Source organism: Jaculus jaculus, chromosome 12 (genome assembly GCF_020740685.1).
Source record: "Jaculus jaculus isolate mJacJac1 chromosome 12, mJacJac1.mat.Y.cur, whole genome shotgun sequence".
NCBI classification, from domain to species: Eukaryota; Metazoa; Chordata; class Mammalia; order Rodentia; family Dipodidae; genus Jaculus; species Jaculus jaculus.
Window position 1 is genome coordinate 101,618,357 of NC_059113.1, and position 24,298 is coordinate 101,642,654.

The 24,298-nt window shown below is 45.3% G+C and overlaps 1 protein-coding gene across 1 annotated transcript in view; it reads right to left on the minus strand.

The window, feature by feature from the left end:
• Window positions 1-24,298, minus strand: part of Dchs2 (dachsous cadherin-related 2) — a 217,946-nt gene that overhangs the window by 192,942 nt on the left and 706 nt on the right. The window contains exon 2 of the mRNA XM_045130640.1: window positions 22,043-24,195. Coding sequence (XP_044986575.1) covers window positions 22,043-24,195 — 2,153 coding nt within the window. The remainder of the gene's footprint in view (window positions 1-22,042; window positions 24,196-24,298) is intronic.

Consider the following 24,298-nt stretch of genomic DNA (forward strand, 5'->3'; position numbering starts at 1 on the left):
GCCATATATACATATCACAGGAAAGTCTATATCAGAAAGTCCTAAAACTTTCTCTACCACTGAATTTATGATAAATTTAGGTTCTTACCCACGCAAAATTTCATACAGCACAAACAGAAGCCGTGAAAAGAAGTTTTTACCACCCCACTTTTCCTTCCTAATACCAGGTTAAAACTAAGTCATGCCAGGGCAGATGGAGCCTCACAGAGACTTTGTCAAGCAACACCACTCAGCCATGGCTGCAGGTGAGGAGGAGGGTTGGACCAGTGGATTCTTGCAGCTGTGCAGGGGAGCCCGAACCATTGGGTTTCTGCAGGCAGCCCCGCGGGGTGCAGCACATGGATGAGCCCCTAGTTTGATCAGTAGCATCCCCCGCCAGAAGTTACTTCCTTCCAGTCACTTCACAGCGGTTAAAAAAAAAAAAAAGTCTACAAATGGTTTCTATTGACTGACCCAGAATATGTGTGTGCATGCATGTGTGTGTGTGTGTTGACTATAGCTTATAACTATTGCCATGTGGCTTCAAGACACACTGACATACTTAAAAATTGCACATTAAAAGTGTTTCAAGTTCGCAGTGTCTTGTGCCAGCCCGGTTTTGTAAGGGAACAATTCCCTCACAGAAAGATCATTCTCCATTATTTGTGCCAGTTAAGGCTCCCGTATATGCGTCCCGGTGTAGGCCTGAACTAAATTTTGCTCTTTCAAATCCCAGCAGGAGGGAAGCTGGTCTGCAAGACTTCCCACCATTGATCACACTGAACTTCCCTTTCTTTCCATCAAGGTCGGCTGTTGAAAAAAAAAAAAAAAAAGTTAGGCTTCTATTTAAGTTAGAGCTGGCTCGTCTTAGTACGTTCCTGGCTCTCTTCAGTCACAGATAATTTCTGCTTCTCAGTTAATAAATCCAGGGTCAAACTCAATATGTACTGACCCTCCTGAGACAGATAGGCGCGCACACACACACACACACACGTACGCACGCACACACGCACGCACGTATGATCTCATGACAGCCAACCCCAGAACAAACCCCCGCTCACCGCCAGCCCTACGGCACCGAAGCTGTACCATGACCATGGTCACGTGCACAGCATTTTCCCTGCCTTGTCCATTCTCTGAACTCTAGAGAATGTTCTAGAGGCTGAGATCGGACTTGTCCCTGGAAGAGTAGATCTTGTTAATGAAAATCCATGCCAAATCTTTACAAAGGGTGTATAAGGAGGGGTGGCATAAGCAGAGGCGGAGCACGGAAATGCGCGCAGTGCAAACTTTGAAAGGGATGTTCACCAAAGTGGTGACCTGAATGCCCCAGAGCTTCCCGACTGAAAACACAATCAAGTTCTTCCTTTAGCAGTGATATCACGAAGGGTGCCACTACAAATCCTGCATGGCTTATGTCCTGTTGGTCTATAGCAAAAACAACTTGCTATTTAAAGCACAGCTTTGGGCAAGGAAGGTGGTTTGCCTTGCAAGGAGGTATTAATTAACATGTCAGCAAAGCTTCAGGCCGCGGAACCGCAGAGCAGCTCCTTTGGCTGGCTCTCAACGGTGTCACACAGATGTAAATAATCCACAGTTTCAAAAGGCTCTTTTCTCTTCTCAACTTTATCCCCTTGACAATAATTATAATTCTCTGTTCTGAGTTCTCTTCCAAGTCCCACATTTGTGATTACTGGGCAGTATGAAAATAATGTGGGCTCCAATTGTCTTTGTCTGGATCTCGCAAAGACTGCTATAGTCTTAAAGACAAATGGCACAACTGCCACCTTACCAGTTACAGTCATCTTAGCCACTCTTAAATTGGCATAACTGCTGGATGTCTATCCATCATCTAATGTAAAAGTTACACTCTTAAATTATTTGTGAAGAACACTTCTTTTGGCAACATCTTAGAAGGTTCTCATTTTTCTCTCTAAAGTTTTGGCATCTACAGGAAATTTTTTATAAAGACTGACTACAACAGAAAAACTTATTCTTTCACTAACAGGTTGGAAATTGTTCACTTTTAAATTCTGTGTGTGTGTGTGTGTGTGTGTGTGTGTGTAAGCATCCAAGGGCCTCTTGCTGCTGCAAATGAACACTGCACACTTGCAACACTTTTTGTGACTGACTTAAATGGTTTGCTTGGGAATTGAACCCAGTCTGGCCAGCTTTGCAAGCAAGTGACGTTAAGCATTGCACACCGTTCCCAGCCCCTCATTTTATAACGTTTCTCTTCATGAGAAGCTAGCATGGATAGAAGCATGGACACCTTGTAAGTGGAATTGTGTATCGCAGCTGACATTACGTACAGATGTGTACCACGTGCAAGCGAGGCGGTAGACACAGGACGAAGCCGAGGCTGTTGCTGGGGAACACAGCACAGTGCCTCTCAATCAGCATTTCTATAGACGATGTACTCATGAACAGTATGGCATGGTAAACTCATGAATCGGTGACACAGTCGTTTGTCATTATTATGATGATGATGAAACTGAGAATCGAGGGCTGAACATTTGCGTGCACTGTGGTTATATGTGAGGTGGTACGGTGGGTTCACTGATGCTGGTGTCACCACAAACAATGAGTGTGTTGCACTGGGATGTCACTAGGCCATAGGAGGTTCTCAGCTCCATTATAATTCTATGCCACTAACTACTGCATATTTTCTGTCATTAACTAAAATATTGTGTGGCATAGCACTGTACATAGGTTTCGAGATGACTCGACTTTACACACACACACACACACACACACACACACACACACACACACACACACCCTATACCTGCAGGATGGAATCTCTCACAGAGGTTTGTTTTGTTGTGGCAATAACATTTTACTCATTAATGAAAGTTGATAATTTCAACTCAACAGCAAAGCAGAGTTTTAAATACCTGCTCCTTCCCGTCAGTAATTAAAGTTGCCTGAGAAGGAACAGGAAGTCGCTGGGCACCATCCTGGAAAGAGCAACAGCTCCCAGCTCAGTGGCTGCTTAGCTGTGTGATGGGGACCAGCTCAGGGCACATCTCAGGACCTATGGGATGAGGCAAACAGCTCCTTAGTCACTGCTCCGAAAAGGCAGAGTTCTCGGGTACTAGAAGGTGTTCCTGCACTGCAGCTGGTCCTACAAACCAAAGTACAAAACATGGGCCGCCACAGCTTTGGGTCCTGTGCATCCAGGGGTAGAGAGCACCTCTTCATGGAACACATGAAACCAAGCCGGGGCTGCTGTTGGCTCCCTTCGGTCTTCTTGGTCTAAGTCACCTGCAGTAAGAAAACTTCCTCCTGTGCTACTGGGGACAGTTGACTGTGGTCATTATGAATTGCTGGCATCATGTAACCCAGAAGGAGAACTGATCTGACACCCAGAGGAAATGCCAGGAAAATTTACGGTGCTGCCTGGTGAACCTGGACAGTCCATGGAATGGTGCAATGGTTATAGCTCAAGAAACACCAATGTTGACATGAGCTCAGAGTTCTTGAAGGTGAAGATCCCATACATACCACCTTGGCCAGGAGAGATGCTAGCTAAGGGTGAGGGGCTCCAGAGCAAGTAGGAGAGGATGAATGCCAGCTGAAGTCCCCACATCATCTGTGGGAACAGGGCTGTGGTTCCACCCACTGATCTTGTCCTTGTCAGTTTCTCTAGGAGAAGAAACTAACCAGAGTCCTGGGGGAGGGGGGGTGATGTATGGGAAGTTTCCAGATGAGATAAACTTGCAGAAGGCAAATGACCCATTGTGGTGGTTTGAATCAGATGTCCCCCACAAACTCATGTGTTTTGAATGCTTGGCCCCCAGTTAATGACAATTTGGTATGTGGAGCCTTGCTGGAGAAGGGGTTGTTGGGAGCAGATTTGTGGGCATTAAAGCCAGCTCCTCCTTGGTAAGAGTTGGGCTCACTCTCTTGCTGCTATTTTCTACCTGCTGTGGCAGAGATGATGTCCAGCCTCTGCTCATGCCATGCTTTCCCCTGTCATCATGAAGCTTCACCTCAGGACTGTAAGCCAGAATACATCCTTCCCTCCCACCAGCTGCTTTTGGTCAGGTGCTTTATCCCAGCAATGAGAAGGAGACCAGAACACCCAAAAAGCACAAGAGGTATTAGATTACTTTCCTTGGACAGCCATAATAAAGTACCCTAAAGTAGCTGACCCAAAACAATGTAAATTTATTCCCTCAGTTCTGCATGTCAGAAATATGAAATCATATAGCAACAGGGCCAAATGCACTTTGAAGGCTCTGGGAAAATGCACCTCCTGTCTCTTCATGCTTCTGGAGACTGTTATGTCTTGGCTTGTGGCAGCACCCACTGTGTGCCCCCATCTCCACTGGCCTTTCTCTCTATCTCAAGCCTCCTCTTCCTTTATCCTCTGATACCAGTCACTGGAATTACCCCAAATCTAGTCAGATCTCCTCTCCAAAACCTTAACTACTTACATTTTCAAAGTCCCTACTTCCGAAGATGGTGGGCTACAGTGGATGGTAGAGTCCACAGTTAGTTCCTGCCATGCTCCAGGCCCTTCTTCCTCCACCTAGCTGCTGGGGTGTATCTGGAAATTGTCCTTAGCCAAGCATGAGGTTGTGCCCCTTCCTGGGGGCAGCCCCATCACGCAGTGGAGGACTAATGTAAAGAGTACTTCTAACCCAAGCTCCCTGCAGGCAAAGCTGAAGTTGGGATCTGCCCCTGTTCCCAGGAGCCCCCCACTCAACAGTACGCTTCATTCATGCAGTTCTTCATCTGAGTCTGTCACCAGAAAACCCATCCCCTGAGACCCCAGACCCCACGCCAAGTTGCTGTGCTACTTAAACGGCTGGGAAATGTGGGACAGTCACTCCTGGCTCGAGTCTGATATTGCCCCATTCACACAACGAGGATAATACCTTCAACAGAGGGCATCGAGAGAATGTAACAGACACTGCGGAAACTGTGTGACACAGACCAAGCACTCAATAAATGTTCACTACACACTATCATTGGGAGTGTGCTTTGTTCTGTAGGAGAAATAAAAAGAAATATTTATTTTCAATTTTTTATACTTTATTTATTTGAGAGAGAGAGAGGCAGAAAGAGAAAGAGAGAGAAAGAGAGAATGGGCATGCCAGGGCATCTAGCCACTGCAAACCCAGATACATGCGTCAACTTGTGCATCTGGCTTACATGGGTACTGAGGAATTGAACCTGGGTCCTTAGGCATCACTGGTGAGGTCCTTAATCACCAAGCCATCTCTCCAGCCCAAGAAATGAATTTTTATGTTAATATTGCAATTTCCACTTTAAGTTACAAGCCAGTAGAACAATGAAGCTAAAAGTTATGTTATTGTTTATCATTTGCATTTTTCCTGATATTCCAATTATAATAAAGTTAATATATTGCTACTGTTCAGAACAATCATAGTCACCACATTAATTATTTTTCAACAAGGGAATGGGATAAATGGCTTTTATATTCTTTATGAATGAAAACAGGTGTACTTAGCGCTCCCAGTAAACTCATATATGTATTCTAACCTTAACACATCAAACCCCACCAAATGAGAAAGGAGAAAAAATATGTGATTTCAATAGAAAGCTTGGTGTTTCAAAAAAACTCCAGATCCTGATATTTATCCATCACTGAAAGAATCAAAAGAACACTATAGAGTTCTTCCCAGCAGGGCTATAAATTAATCCTTGGAGAGCGATAGAAAGAGTAGATTCATTTAGCTGATAAGCTTCAAGTGTTAGAATTTTCAAGGGCTAAATTACCCACACATTTTGCACTTAATACAGCCATTTCTTAAATTAGTTTTCCTCAGGACTAGAATGTAGCTTTCAGGACCATGTCCAATCCAACTATTTGTTAGACCAAAAAGAGTAAATCAATGCAAATAAGAAAAATTAATCCAGTAGCAGAGGGCTCACATTCTATTTGCCCTTCTGTAGTAAATCTCTCCCATACTGCTCCTCACAGAAATCACTCCACTCATTAAAAGCCATTCCAAGAAACATGGATGTCTGATGGAATTTCCATGTCTGGATGCATAAGAAATGCCTCACCTTTGAAATGTTTACATATGCTGATACCTTAAAGATGTCTTTATGATTAATGATTAAGGCACTTGCCTATGGAGCCTAAGGACCTAGGTTTGATTCTCCAGTACCCACATAAGCCAGATGCACAAGGTGACACATGCATCTGGAGTTCGTTTGCAGTGGCTATAGGCCCTGATGTGCCCATTCTCTCTCTCTCTCTCTCTCTCTCTCTCTCTCTCTCTCTCTCTCTCTCTCTCTGTGTGTGTGTGTGTGTGTGTGTGTGTGTGTGCCTCCTCCCTCTTTCTCCCTCTCAAATAAAGAAATAAAAATATCAAATATATTGTCTTTGACTCTCAAAATTACTCTTCAAAGTCCCTATTATCCCATTCTCTAGATGAATAAAATGAGGTTCATGAATAGTTTATATTTTGCAGTGTTAAATGCTAATCATTCAAGAAATGAAGATTGAAAAGACAGTGAAATATCACCTCACAGTTGTAAAAAATGGTTGTTACCCAAAAGCGAGACATAAGCAATGCTGTGGAGAAAAGAGAATGCTTGGTTAGTGTTGATGAGAATGTAAATTAATGTTCCCATTATGAATAGTATGACAGTGCCTCAGAAAAAACTAAGAACGCAACTGTGATCAGAATCAGCAACCTGACTTCTGGCTGTATTTGCCCAAGCAATGAAGACGGAGTGATGAAGAAAAGTCTCCAGTCACATGTTTATTGCATAGCTTTTCATGATCACCTAGAAATGAGAACAGCCTGAGTGTCTCAACTGATGAATGGGTTGAACACACGATACAGGGGCTGCAGAGATGGCTTAACGGTTAAGGCGTTTTCCTGCAAAGCCAATGGACTCTGGTTCAATTCTTCAGGATCCACGTAAGCCAGATGCACAAGAGGGCACATGCATCTGGAGTTCGTTTGCAGTAACTGGAGGCCCTGATGTACCCATTCTCTCTCTCTCTCCCTCTCTCTCCCTCTCTCTGCCTCTCTCTCTCTCTCTCTCTCTCAAATAAATAAAGTTTAAAAAAAATATGTAGAAGAGTGATGATGGAGTTTGACACCCTACTTTCCAATCTGGCCACTGGTGGTCAAACACACCATGCAGCAGGTGAACACAGAGGTGCTGCAATATACACATACAAACACCACACACAACACACACACACAACACAACATAACACTGCACCACACACAAGCAAATAAGAGTGAAAGACTTATTCAGAGCCGCAGATTAGTGTGCTAAGTGGAAGAAGCCAGCTACAGAAAGAGCAGCGCAGCATCTCACTCACATGCGGTTCCTGAACGAGTTCATCTCATCAAGGCTGAGAATAGGATGGTGGTAACCAGCGGCCAGGGGTGATCGGGGAGGAGAATGGAAAGAGGTTGATAGAAGCGCTAAGTTACGGTTAGGTACAGACAAGAAGTTTGGTCACGCTGGTGTCACTAAGACAGCACGAGATAACAATAACAAGCCACCTGTTTCATATGCAGAAAAGAACTCAATGTCTTCATAAAGAAAGGCTAAATGTTTGAAGAACTGCACCCGAAACCTGATTTAGCTACACAGTACACAATATATAACTGTATTGAACTATCACACACCGTCCCGTCAATATGAACTTTTTCAAAATGTAAATATAATTTAAAGTTATAAAAACCCCAAACATGGCAGATTCCAGTGCATCTGGCCCCTCTCCCCTTGCCATCTCCCACTGAGCACATAACTGTTCATAAGTCAGTTCCTCTTCTGCTCAAAGGGTTTTGGAAAAATGCTTCACAACTTGGCATTCTTCCAAATTCAAGCAAAAAATGTATCTTCTACGATTAGTCCTTTGTCCTTTAAGGTTTGAGTTGGTTGATTTGTCAAGCCAGAACCAAATGGAAAGCTAAAATACTGCTTTCTTCTGAACCTATTGGCCAGTTGTTTTGGGATAACAATGAGAGATACACATGCCTTTTAAAGACTGTCTAAAGGACTAGACGGACTGATAACTTGTGACATTTAAAAAATAAAAACAGGGGCTGGAGAGATGGCTTAGTGGTTAAGCGCTTGCCTATGAAGCCTAAGGACCCCAGTTCAAGGCTCGATTCCCCAGGACCCTCATTAGCCAGATGCATAAGAGGGCGCACACATTTGGAGTTCATTTGCTGGAGGCCCTGGCACACCTATTCTCTCTATATATATCTGCCTTTCTCTCTCTCTGCCTGTCACTCTCAAATAAATAAATAAAAACAAACAAAAAATAAAAAAAAAATAAAAATTAAATTAAAAACACAACATCTAAATCATCTGTGGTGGCTTGATTCAGGTGTTCCCCATAAACTTAGGCATACTAAATGTGAGGTTCCCAGCTGATGGAGATTTGGGAATTAACACCTCCTGGAGGTGGTGTATTGTTGGGGGCAGGCTTATGGGTGTTATAGCCAATGCCCCCTTGCCAGTGTTTGGCACACTGTCCTGTTCCTGTTGTCCACCTAATGTTGGCCAGGCAGTGACGCCCACCCTCTGCTCATGCCATCGTTTTCCCCTGCCATTATGGAGCTTCCCCTCTAGTTTGTAAGCCAAAATAAACCTTTTGTTTTTCCCACAAGCTGTTCTTTGTCGGGCGATTTCTGCCAACAATGCAACCCTGACTGCAACACCATCCAAAGCTGCAAAGGTTGGGGAACCATAAGGAAGTGGGGGGGGATATAAGAGCAGGAGGATGGAGAGGAGCACTGTGAAATGCTGCCTTCTGGACAACGTGGCCACCACGCTCATGAACTCGCAGCAGCTGAGGTTTCCTGCCCAAGAATGAGCCTGTCCATAACTCACCGTTGATGGGGGAAGGAGACATGGGACCCCAGGCAGTCCTGGAGTAGCTGATGGCGGAGAGTGGCTGCTGGGAGAGGAGGAGTCAGGCTCATCCGCGGGGTATCCACTGGTAAGATGCCCATTCAACAGGAAGCCCCCTTCCATCCAGGATCACGTAAGAAGTCATAACTTAACTCAATGGGTTTAAAAAGTACATGAAAGTAAGATGGGAAATAAGAAGGGTGTTCATGGGAGAGGAAAGGGATAAGAGAGGGTGATTGGGGTGCTGGAGAGATAGCTCAGTGGTTAAAGGTACCTGCTTGCAAAGTCTGCTGGCCCAAGTTCAATTCCCCATTACCCATGTAAAGCCAAATACACAAAGTAGTGCATACCTCTGGAGTTCATTTGCAGTAGCAAGAGGTCCTTGCATGCCCATTCTCACTTCTCAAGCTCTCTCTCTCTCTCTCTCTCTCTCTCTCTCTCTCTCTCTCTCTGTGTGTGTGTGTGTGTGTGTGTGTGTGTGTGTGTGTGTGTGTGCAAGTAAATAAATAGAAATAGTTTTTAAATAGAGGATAATTGGAAGGGATAAGATCAAAATGCACTATGTATGAAAATGTTACAAATGGAAAAATAAATTAAAAAATAAGAACCCTTTAGTAATAGTTTGGCTGACATGCAACCTCTGCAGTTTTAGAATCTGGCACTACAAAAGAGGCCCTGACAATGTTCATGTTTTTTCTTTCTTTTTTTTTTTTTACATGAAATGAAAAGATTTATCTGGTACTAAATTACCACATAAAACGGGATATCAACTGTCTCACTGCTTTATGAGGCTCATGACAGACGGTTCAATGGCAGCCTTGCCTCCAGAAAGCCACAAGAGCATAAAAGAGAACAGACCTCACTGTCATCCTGTGGGAGCCACCCAGCTCCAGAAGCCACCAATGCTCGTTTATGAGGATGCCATGCAGGTCATTTCACTTGGCCATTGAACAGATTTTATTGTTGCGTGCTTGGCATTTTAGAAAGCGCGTACCAGGAAGCAAGACAGACAGGCCTCCGCCATTATCCCAGGAAGGTTGCCACAAGCCAGGAAACAGACGCCTGCCACTTACCTGGGCAAGAAGGACTTAGTGTTTGTAAGACAGAGACAGAACTAGCAGGTGTAGGCAGGGAAGGACTACACAGTCAAGGAGAAATATTTTCCAGAAGAAAGTGTTAGCTGGAGGAGGGACGTCCATGGTGAAGAACAGGGACAGCACATTCCTCGTAAATGAAAGAACTAGAGTGTCTTAGCTTAGGCTTTTGGAACAATATATCACAGATGAGGGGCCTTAAACAGCAGACACTTATTTTTCGCAGTTCTAGTGGCTAGAAGTCCAAGGTCAAGGTCAACTGCTGGTGAGGGCTGCTTCTGCTTTACAGAGAGCTGGGTCTTCACATGCTGGAAGAGATCTACCTCCACCCTTTTCCTCTGCTGACTCACATGCACACTAATCCCAGCGTGCAGGCCCCATCCTCGTGACCCCACCTAACCCGAATGACCCCCCAAAGCATCCAAACAGCACCCCACTGGCACTTACGGGCTTCAGCATGTGAATCCGGGGAGCGCGTGATGTAGAGCTACCCTGAGAGGAGAGGGCGTGAGCTCTTCATGAGATGTGGAACAAGAATGAAGTGAACGTAGAATGAATTAGGACTGGAGTTTGAACTTGATCTGAAGAGTGCAAAGCCATGCAAAGTCTTAAACATGAGGAATAGAAGAGCTGTAATATATGTGATTTGAAAGAGTAATTAACAAAGGTCAGGTCCTAGCTGATAGGTGATAGGAGAAAAATGTACCTATAGATAATTTGGTGAGGAACTTGTGTTCCAGCACATTGAATTACAAAGGATTAAAACCAACAAAAAGCATATATATGTGTGTGTGTATGTATGTATGTATGTATGTATGTATGTATATATAGTTTATTTATTTATTTATTGGTTTTTCATGGTAGGGTCTTCCTCTAGCCCAGGCTGACCTGGAATTCACTTTGCAGTCTCAGGGTGGCCTCAAATTCACAGCAATCCTCCTACCTCAGCTTTCCTAGTGCTGGGATTAAAGGTGTGTGCCACCATGCCTGGCTCAAAATGTTATTATTATTATTTTTTCACATAGGATCTTGCTATACAGCTCAGCCTTGCCTGAACTCACTTTGTAACCCAGGCTAACCTCACATGTTGAGGTAACAAACTTGTGACACCACACCCAGCTTGAATTTCTGCTTGGATACAAGCTTCCTTTTCATATTAAAAGCTAGTCTTAAGGGCTGGAGAGATGGCTTAGTGGTTAAGCGCTTGCCTGTGAAGCCTAAGGACCCTGGTTCGAGGCTCAGTTCCCCAGGACCCACGTTAGCCAGATGCACAAGGGGGCGCACGCGTCTGAAGTTCGTTTGAAGTGGCTGGAGACCCTGGCGCGCCCATTCTCTCTCTATCTGTCGCTCTCAAATAAATAAACAAAAAAAAATTCTTTTAAAGCTAGTCTTAAGGATTTTTAAGAAAGTGGATTTTAACATTTATACAGTGCCAGCTAAGGACAGTTTTTCCTCAAATGGTCTCAGTGACTGACATTTCCTAAATAATGCAGATTAATCCATGGAGCTGAATTCTGCTTCTGCATTCTCATGACTTACTAATAGATGAACGTACCTGTTATCACTGGTGAACTGAAATATACATAAGACCAAACTGCTAGGATTTACCTCTAGTAACACTGATTAGCCTAAGGAACTTTGCTGCTATATATAATAATATTACTCAATAACAACCTAATATAAATTACATAAAGATTCTATAGGCTTTGTTTTTAAAGGGCTCCTGTTGTTGTTTCCTCTTTTTGGTGTGTGTGTGTGTGTGTGTGTGTGTGTGTGTGTGTGTGTGTGTAGTGTTGTGTGTGGTAGGTACATGTGTGAGATATGCACTTATATGAGCAATGCGCACACCTGTACACACGCATGTGCATGCCAGAGGAAGACACTCGTGACCTTTACCACTTTATCTCCCTGACACAAAGTCTCTCACTCACCTGGAGCTCTCCACCCATCCCTCCGTCTCCACCGCACCTTGGTGCTGGACTTCCCAGCAGGAGTGGTCATGCCGGCTTTTACATGGGTGCTGGGGTCCAAACTCAGGTCCTCTTACTTACCCGGCAAGTGCTCTCGTCCACAGAGCCACCTCTCAGCCCTCTTACTATTGTTTTAATCGCCTAAATCTCACTGAACTACAAACTGAAATTTAAGGAAAAAGTAGGTCTGCTTCTGGTATACCCAGGCACACACCTACCAAAAGCTATCATCCTGCAGGTAGGTATAAAGTTGGAATAAAATGTAGCGAAGGAAATAAATTTTCTGGGGGATGAATAGAAGTAAGAATTTTCAGAAGCCAAAAGTTGAAAAAATGGACAGGTAGGGTGGGTTTCCTATATTTCAAATTTTATGTGCCTTTTGTATTTACTTTTTTATTTGGGGAGTGCTGATAACCTAAGGATAAGCACCCATTGTGGTAGCAATACTACAATAGAAATTCATCATCTTTTTGGACTAAAGAACCTTAAAACCCAGTTCAGGATTACTCTAGCCATTGTAAGATGAGGGATGTCATACTAAGAAGGGAAAGTCTCTGGAGAAGTTTCCAATTTTGAAAATAAACCATGTAAATTTCTAATTTACATCTGTGTTCCACACACATAGGTTAGATTGCAAACTACTGAATCAAGAAAAAAATAGGACTGAAATGACTTACAGGTTCTAATTATCTAACCAAGTGAACTGCCTGCTAAAACTAAAATATCAAAGTTTTTCAGAAGACTATAACAGAATCTACCATACCAATGTGTCCAGAATGCAATGAAAAATCACTGACATATAGCTAACTAGTAATGGAATATTATTTAAAAGGAAACGAGAAAGAGGACACTCACCTCGGATGACTCAAATGATAAAATTGAAAGAAAAAAATGCCTTAAAGTTGTGATTATAGGACCGGAAAGATGGCTTAGTGGTTAAGGTGCTTGTCAGCAAAGCCAAAGGACCCAGATTCGATTCCCCAGTATGTGCTTAAAGTCAGATGCACAAGGTGACACATGCATCTGAAGTTCATTTGCATTGGCTAGAGGCCCTAGCATGCCCATTCTTTCTCTCTCTCTCTCTCTCTCTCTTTCTCTCTCTCTCCCTCTCTCTCTGTCTCTCTTCTCCCTCCTCTCTCTCTCTCTGTCTCTCTGTCTGTCTCTTTCTGTGTCTATGTGTGTGTGTGTAAAAATGTAAAGTTGTGATTTCGGCCATATGAGACAAGGGGAAGCATTCTTATAATGAATGAATGATAAGAACTATCAGCAGAGATACAGAAACCATAAGGTAGACAAAAGTTAAAATTCAATAAAATGACAGTAACTGAAATAAAAGTTTGTCATTTGGTTGCAATAGCAGAATGGCCGTGAGGAGCATGATAGTGAACTTGAAAATAAATCCAAACAGACCATCAGATCTGGAAAATAGGAAAATCATTGAAAAGAAAAATATGTGGAGCCTCAAGGCCTGAGAAAAAACCAAGATCTAACATATGTGTATCTAGAACTTCAGAAGCAGGAAATGATGGCTGGAGAGATGGCTCAGTGGTTAAAGGCTCTTACTTTTAAAGCCTAACAGCCCGGGTCACTTTCCCAGTACCCGTGTAAACCAGATACACAAAGTGGTAAGTGCATGTGGAGTTTGTCTGCAGCGGTAGGAGGCCCAGGAGTGCCCATTCTTTTCTCTCTCACTCGTTCTCTCTACCTATCACCTCGTTCTTCCTTCTCTCTTTTTCTCTCTCTGTCTCAAATAAAAATATTTTTAAGCAGAGAAAATGAAAAATGAGGCAGAGGAAAACTAAATATAAAGAAAGAGCAGATTCTATAAAGATTTTTTATATGGAATAAATTTAACTTTATCATTTTAAGAACTATAAGAAAAAGAGTCACAAATTCTAAACAACAGTAGCAATTATTCACATGCTAAAATTAATTGAAAATGTCATAACAATATAGCCCAACTACTAATTTAATGGATACAGCAATCCTGAATATTAGCATGTTCCAAAAAACATATTATTTATTTATTTATTTATAAAAAAAAAAAAAAGGAGGCAGAGAAAGAGATGGAGAGTGGATGAATGGGCACGCCAGGGCCTCCAGCCATTGCAAATGAACTCCAGATACATGCGCCACCTTGTGCATCTGGCTTACATGGGTCCTGGGGAATTGAACCTGGGTCCTTTGGCTTTGCAGGCAAGTGCCTTAACTGCTAAATCATCTCTCCAGCTCTTATCTTTTTTTTTTTTTTTTCAAAACTTGGTAAGATTCCAGACTTGAAGTCATCATATCAAATTCATTTTGTGGCATTAGGCGTGTACTACAATAAGCGTAGAGTCTGAATGTTTAATGTAGCCAAGCCCATTTCCCTGGGTATTGTCAAAGATCAGTGTATAAACTGTCCTTCCTGTCACCTCTCTTCTTTATGCTGGCGACTCAAGGGCAATGGAAGTCCAGCAGACGAAAGCATGAGAATGAGAGTCTACACGAGCAAAGTGCTATTCGAACTTCCCGTAAGACGAGTCCAGGAAACAGCTCGGCCAGCACTGAAGTACTGTTACCCTCTTTATGCCTAACGTAACAGAATGAGCTTTGTATGATTTTTAACAGCTCCTATGTAAAATAATCTCTACTTCAAAGGCGAGTAAACAGTGCATAGGCCTGGACTTCTCTCTTCCTCCTAAGTGGTTTCTTGTATAACAGACACTCTGAAGCACTGGGCACGTCAGTCTCAGTGTAAACAACAACTTCCTCTGGGTTTTCAAGTGCAAAAACTGAGGAAGTTACCACATGAAAAATTTCCAAGTAGACAAAGAGTATCTAAGTCCATTTCCAGCAAGGCTAAAAGTGATGCTTAATCTCTTCAAAACATTTACACAACAATAGCAAATCCTATATATTTTTTTTATAAATTAAGACTAACAGGATGGAAAGAAATGACCGCAGTGCTCAGTACTGCAATATCTCGATCACACCTTCCAAGGCTCAGGGTCTAATGCGGAAGAGGTGGGAAGAATGTAAGAGCCAAGGGAAGGGCAGGACTCCTTACAACATGCTCCCTCCAGACACAAAATGGCCTGGATATCCATGGCCTCACAGTGCCTGACACTACCTGCATAAGCCCATGCCTCTTTCTCTCTATATATTTCTGTCTGTCCCTCTCAAATAAATAAATTAATTTTTTTAAAGGTAGTCAAATGTGTTTTCTTGATGTAATTTTCTTTTCTTTCTTTCTTTTTTTTTTTTTTTTTTTTTTTTTTTCTCTTTTTGGTTTTCAAGGTAGGGTCTCACTCTAGCTCAGGCTGACCTAGAATTCACTATGTGATCTCAGGGTGGCCTCAAACTTGTGGTGAAAATAAAATGAAAAGAAATTAGAAAAACTACCATATAGCTTGATTGGTATAGTTTCAGTGATATACGTACAGGCATCAGAGAGCAAGGGTTGCGTTAGTGACCAAGGGGTCTCAAAGAAGGAACCAAAGTAAGAAGGAGTCTAATATACAAAAAAAAAAAAAAAGAAAGAAAGAAAGAAAAAAAGAAAAAAAGAAAGCCAGACAAAAATCTATTTTAGAGCAAACCACTTGAACTTAGTGGCACAAACCTAGAATCTCAGCACTTGGGAGGCTGAAGCAGGAGGATTGTGACAAATCTGAGGCAAGCCTGGTCGGCTCCAGTCCAGCGGGCAATTAAAAAAAAAAATCAGAGATTTGAGATGTGACACAGCTCTAGATGATTCTAGGTTTCTAATAACCTTTATTTTGGAGGATAGGCTTATGAAATACAATGAATCTTTCCTTCCAAAATCAAGAACTAATAAAATCCTATAGTGACAGTCATTATACATATGTATATATACATATATGTATATGTGTATACATGTATATACATGTATATACGTGTGTATACATATATACATATATATGTTTGTGCATGTACATGTGTGTATGTATCAGATTCCAAGTAACACTTCTCCTTTTTTGACATAACCAAATATTCTAATATTCTGATAAACCTGGAAAAGTGAAGCCAGCTGACTGACCTTGGATAGCAGCTGTGTGGGGAGGAGGAAGAGAATGTTAAGTTCATCCAGGATGCATAAAATGGGTCTTCAGACAAAGCCAGGGACATCTGTGGTAGGCTATGTAGGCCAGGTAACTAGAGAAGATGGCAGCTGGAAAGTCACCTAGCCATATTATGAAGTACAAGTGATCATCATGGAATTTTTACATATTTATTTGCAAGCAGAGAGACAAAGAGAGAGACTGCATACATCGGGGCCTCTAGCTGCCACAGAGGAACTCCACACGCATGCGCTACTTTGTGCTCGTTAGGCTTTACAGGCAAGCGCCTTAACACCTGAACCATCTCTCCAGCCCTGTGATGGAAATTTTACCTGCTTCCTGTGCATGTGTGCAAGCAAGCTGGGTCCACTTAAAAGAAGGCAAAACAACACAGGCTTCTGTGCTAACATACATGACAGAAACGTTGTTGCTGGTTCACCTTTAAGGTGAGGAAGCAGAAAGTTACAGCTCAAGCAATGCAATTCAGGTCACAAAATACCAAGGAACCCATGATAAGATGATAAAACTTCTTTCACTCTTACTGCTGTTTCCACTTCTCCCACAATGCTGACAACCCTCCCCTACTCAGGGCCAGATGAGGAGCAAGGAGGTAAGACCTTCAGGAAAGTGCCCCAAAGCTCTCCTCCTTCACTTTTCGTTACTGCAACAAATCCTTGAGGGAAGACACTTGGAAAGCAAAAGGGTTTTTTTGTTTTGTTTTGTGTTGCTTTTTAAAGCTCAGTTTTAGAGATCCATGACCTTGTGGCTTTGAGTCTGTGGTAGCTCCTAATGACAAGGGCACATGATGAAATTAAACTGCTCACCTCAGGGCTGAGAAGCCTAAAGAAAGGGAGATTAGCCAGACAGGCTGATGCATGCCTTTAATTCCAGTACTCTGTAGGCAGAGGTAGGAGGATCACCATGAGTTCGAGGTCACCCTGAGACTACATAGTGAAGTCCATATCAGTCTGGGCTAGAGTGAGACTCTACCTCAAAAAACAAAAATAAATAAAAATTAAAAAACAGAAAGAAAGGAAGGAAGGAAGAGAAGAAATAAGAGAAGAGAAAAGAAGAAGATAAGGAAAGAAAGGAAAAGAAAAAAGAAAGGGAGATTCTGGATCCCATAATCTCCTGCAAGGACACACTCCCAGTGATCCAAAGACTTCCCATTACATTCATTTTTTTTTTTTAAAGTTCCACAACTTCTTGATAGGAACAAACTGGGGACCAAGCTTTTAATACATGGACCTCTGGGGGACACTTTGCCAGCAAACGTTACAGAAAACCTTTGGGACTAGACTTTAGTTCAGGTGCTCATAGCTCTGACACTCTGGGTTGGTTCCTACATTTCCTACATTGTTTCATATTTCTAAGCTTTAGGAAGCTCTGGTCTGCACTACTGGAGAGGCAAGAGCCAAAGTGTGACTACACTCAGGACCTCACAGAGGCTGGTGTTGCCTGCAGAGATCTGCATAAGATTAATATTGGCCCCATCAACATGTTGTTGTGGAGGATGGAAGATGTGTATATGTGTATGTGTGTGTTTACATGTGTATGTGTATACATACACATATGTGTGAGAGATAGAATATATGTATCAAAAGAGAAAAGAAAATGAACCAAAAAAGAGAATGTTCAGTCAGTGGAGGTGGGGAAGGGGGAAATGAGGGGGGTAGGAGAGTTACGTTCAGGGCACACTGTGTATGTATATGGTGGTCCTCAACAAATTTAGTTTAAAAAAAAAACAACTAAAACCCAGGGCTCTGGTCTGGATGTAAGACTATAACGCTATGTCGGAAGCACCTGAGAGGGGAGGGTGGTCAGCATTGTGGCACAAGTGAGAATGGCAGAAATCCCAGAACTGTACCCACAGAGAGCCAGAATGCCATTTGGAATCATGAGGAAGGAGAAGAGCAGAATAGATTCCTTGTGACTCTTTTGATTAGAACCTGTCTTTGGAGCTGTTTCTAACATGATGACAAGATTTTGCCACTGGGGTTCTCCACCAGCCTTGGGTTCTAGGGTTGGTTTGTTTTAATTAGATGATATGGTATTCTTTGCAGAGAATACAAGAAAGAATGTTTTCCTATTTTGTGTGTGTGTGTGTGTGTGTTTCTAAAGTAAGGGATAAGGGCAAGACAGAAGGATGATTACAAGTAATTGTGCAGTGTGATTGAACCGAGCCCTTGAGGGAGGGAGATTGAAGGCCTACAAGAGGAGATTAGATTAAATTTGGCAAGTGATATCAAAGAATGTTGAGCAGCTGGGCTCTGAGGCAGGAGGAGTGTAAATTCAAGGACAGCTTTGGGCTATATGGTAAGGTCTCATAGCAATTAACATAAAAGAAGGAGAAAGAAAAAAGAACAGGAAGGGGGAAAAGAGGAGAAGGAGGGTGGGAGGGAAGGAGAGAGGGAGGATGAGGGAAGGGTAGAGAGACTAAGGACAGAAATAAAGAAAGCACTCTTCTTCTGCAGTCCCCAGGAGCCAGGGGACCTCAGGAGCTAGGGAGCTTATATTACACTGGACATGGACGCAACTGCTGTGGGAATGCCAGAGCGAGGCAAGTGAGAGAGTCTCTGTAGGTCTTTGAGAGTTGATAGATAAATGCTTAGAATTCCCAGAAAATCTAGCCAGTACCACTTCATGCTGCCCACAGCAACATGAGGCCACCTTGGAAGTCCTCAGTATAGTTGGAAGAGGTGCAGTCATATGCCCACCGTCACGGATTCAGCACACACACAGATGCATGATAAAGGGCTAAAAGCACACCCAGTGGCAAAATCTTGTCATCATGTCAGAAACAGCTCTAAAGACAGGTTCTAATCAAAAGAGTCACAAGGAATCTATTCTGCTCTTCTCCTTCAAACGGAGCCACGTTCTACTGTTTTCATGCCGGGATGCTAAGGGCCTCCAGATGGAAAGACTCTTGGAATTCACCTAGTGCACCTCTCCCCATGAGTCATGACTTCATGGAGATCCATGACACCGTCCTCAGACATTGGACATCTGTGGGTTCCCCTCCATGTAGCAGTCTTTTCTACAGTTCTCCTTTATCCACATGGCTGAACTCTGCCTAATGTCACAGCATGGAACTTACGTAAGTCCATACCAGGTGTCACTCAGAAGATAGCCTCCAACCTATATGATGTCAGACTCTGAGGAAGACATAGATACACTTTGACAGCGTGAGCCTGAAATTTGCAGACTTCTCTAGTTTGGCAGCAAGAATTAACTGATTTTCAAGCCATCCTTTTTTATTTTTATTTTTTTATTTTTTGAAATATTTATTTAATTAATTTATTTATTTATTTGACAGGGAGAAAGAGGGAGAAAGCACCAGGGCTCCTGCCACTGTAAATGAACTCCAGACACATGCACCCCCGCCTTGTGCATCTGGCTTACTTGGGTCCTGGGAAATCGAGCCTAAGTCCTTTGGCTTTGCAGACAAATGCCTTAACTGCTAAGCCATCCCTCCAGTCCAAGCCATCATTTTGAAAAAAAAGTATTTTGTTTTTATTTGCAAGCAGAGAAAGAGAGACAGACAGACAGACCTCCAGCTACTGCAAACAAACTTCAGATGTATGCACCAACTTGTGCATCTGGATTATGTGGGTCCTGGGGAATTGAACCTGGGTCCTTTGGTTCTGTAGGCAAGCACCTTAACCGCTTAGCAATCTCTCCAGCCCATCAAGCCATCTTTTAAAAACTTAGCAACTTATAGTTGCTGATCATCTAGATTAAAGCATCTTTGCTCTCCCAAAATTTCTACATGACTTAGGACCCCCAGGTATATAAAATTGGTATACAGGTGAAACATCATTGATACTAAATCATATAAAAATTATTTTCAGACAATTCATTGGTAAACATATAATTTTAACATTTATTAAGGACAAGAGCACATTTGCATACTAATGAGATGGAATGTACTTATCATTCCAAAAAGAATTAACTCTTCACCAAATATTTGATATTACAAGACACACAATATCTTCCATGTTTCTCCAAGTTAATCAGCATTTTGGTTGGTAAATGATGATACTCACAATGTCATTTTGAAGAAAACAGTGGATGTATGTTTAGGGCTACTTCATAACTTGTAAGAAATTCTGTCCTAATCCCAAGCTAAAATTCACTGAATACATTTATGGAACTCAATCAGTAATTTTTATTTTTTGAGGTAGGGTCTCACTCTAGCCCAGGGTAACCCAGAACCCACTCTGTAGTGCCAGGCTGGCCTCAAAGTCATGGCAATCCTCCCACTTCTGCCTCTTGGATGCTGAGATTAAAGGTGTGTACCACCATGCCCAGCAGCAACATGTGCCCGTCTGAAACATGCTGAAAGTCGGGATAATTAAACCACTGTGTCCCTTTAAGAGCGGAAAGCAGGTGGTAAGCACCTGGAAAGCCAACACTCAGGCAGAAAGCATCCTGGACTGCACAGCAAGTTCAAGGCCAGCCTGGGCTATGTGTGAAATCATCTGAAAAAGAAAGAGACAGGGAAGGAGACGGAGAAACCAAAACAGGCAGGGAAGAGAAGGGGGAAGATGGGAGGGAGGAAGAGGAGAAGGAGAAGCAGCAGGAGGAAGCAGAAAGGGAAAGCTGTGTGTCCAGCAGGAACAGTGCAGGTCACGGCATACAGTGACCTGAGCTGAGGTATGTTCCATGGAGTTGCGGGACCCCAGGACACAGGCAGTTGCAAATGCACATAAAGTCCCTTGATGCCAAGGTGTCTGTCAAGGGCTGTTAGAAATACCTTGGATTCATTATGTGTTTAGTTTGGAATTAATTTTTGGTCACTGTGTGCCCAGAAACCTTTTCCCTGGTGCCAAATTTTTCGAAAGCCCCTTATTCGGTTATGTGACCTCATAACCTACAAGAAGTTGGGAGCTACAGAAAGGAATGAAGATCATTGTTATCCATAGGGCTAAAAAAAAAAGAAAATCAAAAGCCCCCCCCCAAACCTATTTTTACAAGATAGTAGCACCTCACTTATCTAAAAGTTATCAGGACCATGGTGCACGGAGGCTAAACCTCGTTTTCCTGGAAGAACACAGCAGAGGTCGGAAAACAGCTCAGGCTCAGAGCTAAGCAAATCTTCATTCTTACTTCTTCAAGTGTCCTTGGAGTAAGTCAATCTTGGACATTTGGTTATCTCAGACAGGAAACAGGAAGTTGGAAACAGTGAGGAGGGGTAACTGAAAGGGGGAGGAACATGTCCTTCTAATAGTGGAGAGCTCTGGAAGCTGCACATGGAAGAAATCAAATAGGGTGGAGAGATGGCTCAGCAGTTAGGACGCTTGCCTACAAAGCCTAAGGACCAGAGTTCGAAAGCCAGACCAAAGGTGGTGCATGCGTTTGGAGCTCGTTTGCAGTGAGAGGCCTTGGTGCACCCATTCTCATCCTCCCCCCCCCCCCCCCCCGTCTCTCTCTCTCTGCTTCTGTCTTGCTCTGTCTCTTAAATAAACAAATGAATCAAACAGCAGCATACAGAGAAACAAAGTTGAGTCCCTGCTCCTACAATCCTGAGGGACTCACTTGAGGGGTCCATCACAGAAGGAATAATGGAAATAATTTGAACTCCTCAACAACCTCCTAAACTTCTAAAGAGGGTGGGAAGCACAGATGGCTATCCAAAAATACTTTCAATGTTTAGGGACAGACTCTTGCTGCCTTGAAAAACTCAGCTACAAAGACGACCTTATGTCCTGGGATGCCAAGTGTAAGTGCCAAAAATACGTGACATTTCCTGTGGTATGCTGTCTGCTCTGGATCAGGCAGTTTCAACCAAATTTGGGAGTACAAGCCCAGCATGAGGGGACCTAGGCTCTCGCCTAGGAAAAGTTAAGGTCCTGTGGTGGAGAAAATACCTTAGCAATCAATCATGCAGCCAAATCCTTGCGGGGGGGGGGCGGTGGAGATCAGAGGGCGTGCATGCATCTCTCTCCAGGCACAACACCACCTGTAGCAGGTCCCCTGGCTACACAAGCCCACAGGACCACTCACCTCGCACACCCAGGTGAGCCCTTCCTGGCTCTTGTGCTTGGCCCCGCGGGCCTGACACACTCACCTGCAGAAAGCAGTGTCCAACTGGAGCGTGCTCGGCGAGTGTGACATTGTACACCTGCTTCCGGAAGATGGGCTCGTTGTCATTTACGTCATCCACAGTAATGCTCACCAAGCAGGTGGCCGAGAGCGGGGGCTCTCCGTGGTCCTGGACCTCCACTCTCAGCTCCACCGTCTCCTGGAGCTCTCGGTCTAGAGCTCGGATGGTGCTGATGGCACCGCTTTCAGGATGGATGCCGAATGATGGCCCGCATTCCGCCTCGGGCGACAGGACCCCCGGGTGACAGTCCGTGGATAGCTGGGAAAGAGTGTAACGCAGTCGGGAGTGATCCGTGCCAGCCTCGTCCGCATCCGAGGCGCTGACCCACACCACGGCCGTGCCTGGGGCCGCCGCCTCGGACACCGAAGCCCGATAGTGCTCCTGGCTGAAGACAGGAGGCTGGTCGTTGAGATCCGCTACGCGGAGCAGGAGCGTCTCCACCGTGCTCAAAGGTGGGGACCCCGCGTCAGTGGCGACCAGGCGCAAGTCATACAGATCGTGGCTCTCCCTGTCCAGCATCTCCTCGACGCAAAGGAAAAAGACTCCAGGGGAGCCCCCGGGCCGCAGGGCGAAGGCTCCCTCTCCACCCTCCAAAGCCAAAGAGATGCTCCCAGCCCCAAGACCACCACCAAGCTCCCCGGCGGCGGCGACCTCTTCTCCCTTCTCTGGCTCACCATCTGCGTCGGACACCGACACGCGAGCCACGTAATCACCTGGCCGGGCGCCCTCGGAGACCCGGGCCGTGCCTCCCTCCGTGAGAAAGAGCACGTGAATGGCGGGCCGGTTGTCATTCACGTCCAGCACTGCGATGGACACGCGCACCGTGGCGACTTCGGGCTCAGCGCCTCCGTCTCGGGCCTCGATCACCAGCTGGTGCCAGGCCCGCGCCTCGCGGTCCAGGGGTCTCCGGACCCGCACCACGCCGCTCAGCTCCTCCACCCAGAAGGAGGCCGCGTCATCCAGCGTCCTGCCACCTGCGCCCGCCCCGGGCACCTGCCGCGCCCTGATGCTGTAACGCACCAGGCCATTGGACCCCAGGTCCCGGTCGGTGGCGCGCACGCGACACACCTCGGTGTCTGCCGGCGCGTCCTCCCGGACGGAGGCGCGGTACTCCTCCTGCTCAAAAACTGGCGGGTTGTCATTCTCGTCCAGCACGCGCAGCTGCACGTGCAGGCTGCCCGTGCGCCGCGGAGAGCCACCGTCCCACGCCTCGATGTTCAGCTCGTGCGCCGCCGCCGCCTCTCGGTCTAAACGTCGCAGCAGCACCAAGTCTAGGGGTTCCAGGGGCGACGACGGTGAACCCGGCCGGGAAGGCGAATGTGGAGACCTCGGCGTCCCGTAGCGCAACTGGAAGAGAGGTCCCTGGGGGTCGTCGGGCAGCTGCGACGCTGCCGCCACCAGGGTGTAGCCCTGGATGCTAAAGAGCCCCGCGTCGGGGTCGTGGGCACCTGGCAGGCGGAAAGCGGTACCCGGAGGGCTCAGCTCGGAGACGTCGAGTTGCACGGAGTCCCGGGGAAAGCGGGGCGAGTGGTCGTTGACGTCGCAGACGCGGATGTCCACCTGCACCACCTCGCCCAGGAGCGTGGCGGCCACGAAGCTGTAGCGGTCCCGCAGCTCGCGGTCCAGGCGCCGCGCGGTGCGGATGACGCCGGTGTCCGGGTGCACGTGGAAGTCCTCCAGCAGCGGGGAGTCCTCCGAGTCCTCCGAGAGAAAAAACCCGTCTCCCTCCTGTTGCTGCGCGGCCGGCAGCGCCGCGCGGATGTCGCCCACCAGCGTGCCAGGGGGAAGTCCCTCGTCCACCGAGAGACTGAGGTTGAAGACCTGAGCGGATGAGCCCGAGGCAGCCCACAGCCACGCGTGCACGAAGAAGCCGAGCAGGGAGCTCTGCGCCCTGGCACCGCCGCCGCCGGGCCGCCCCCCGGGTGACCCGGGCAGCTGACGCCCTTCGCCCATCCTCGGCCCAGAAGGGCTCAGGTCTCCGCCAGCTCGTAGCGGGAAAGGCTCGTGATAAGTGGCAGCAGCTCGTGGCGGGACCGCTGAGCAGTCAGGGAACCCCTTCAGTGTCGGAGCCCAAGCAGAAAAGACTCTGTTTGGCAAATCAACCGGGAGCCCCAGGAGTTCCCAGGGTCACGTCTGCAAGCGGTGCGCAGGTCCTCCGCCAGCTGCTGCTCAGGCCGCTGCGGCCACCTCTCCAGCCCCCGGATGTCTTTAGAGGAGTCC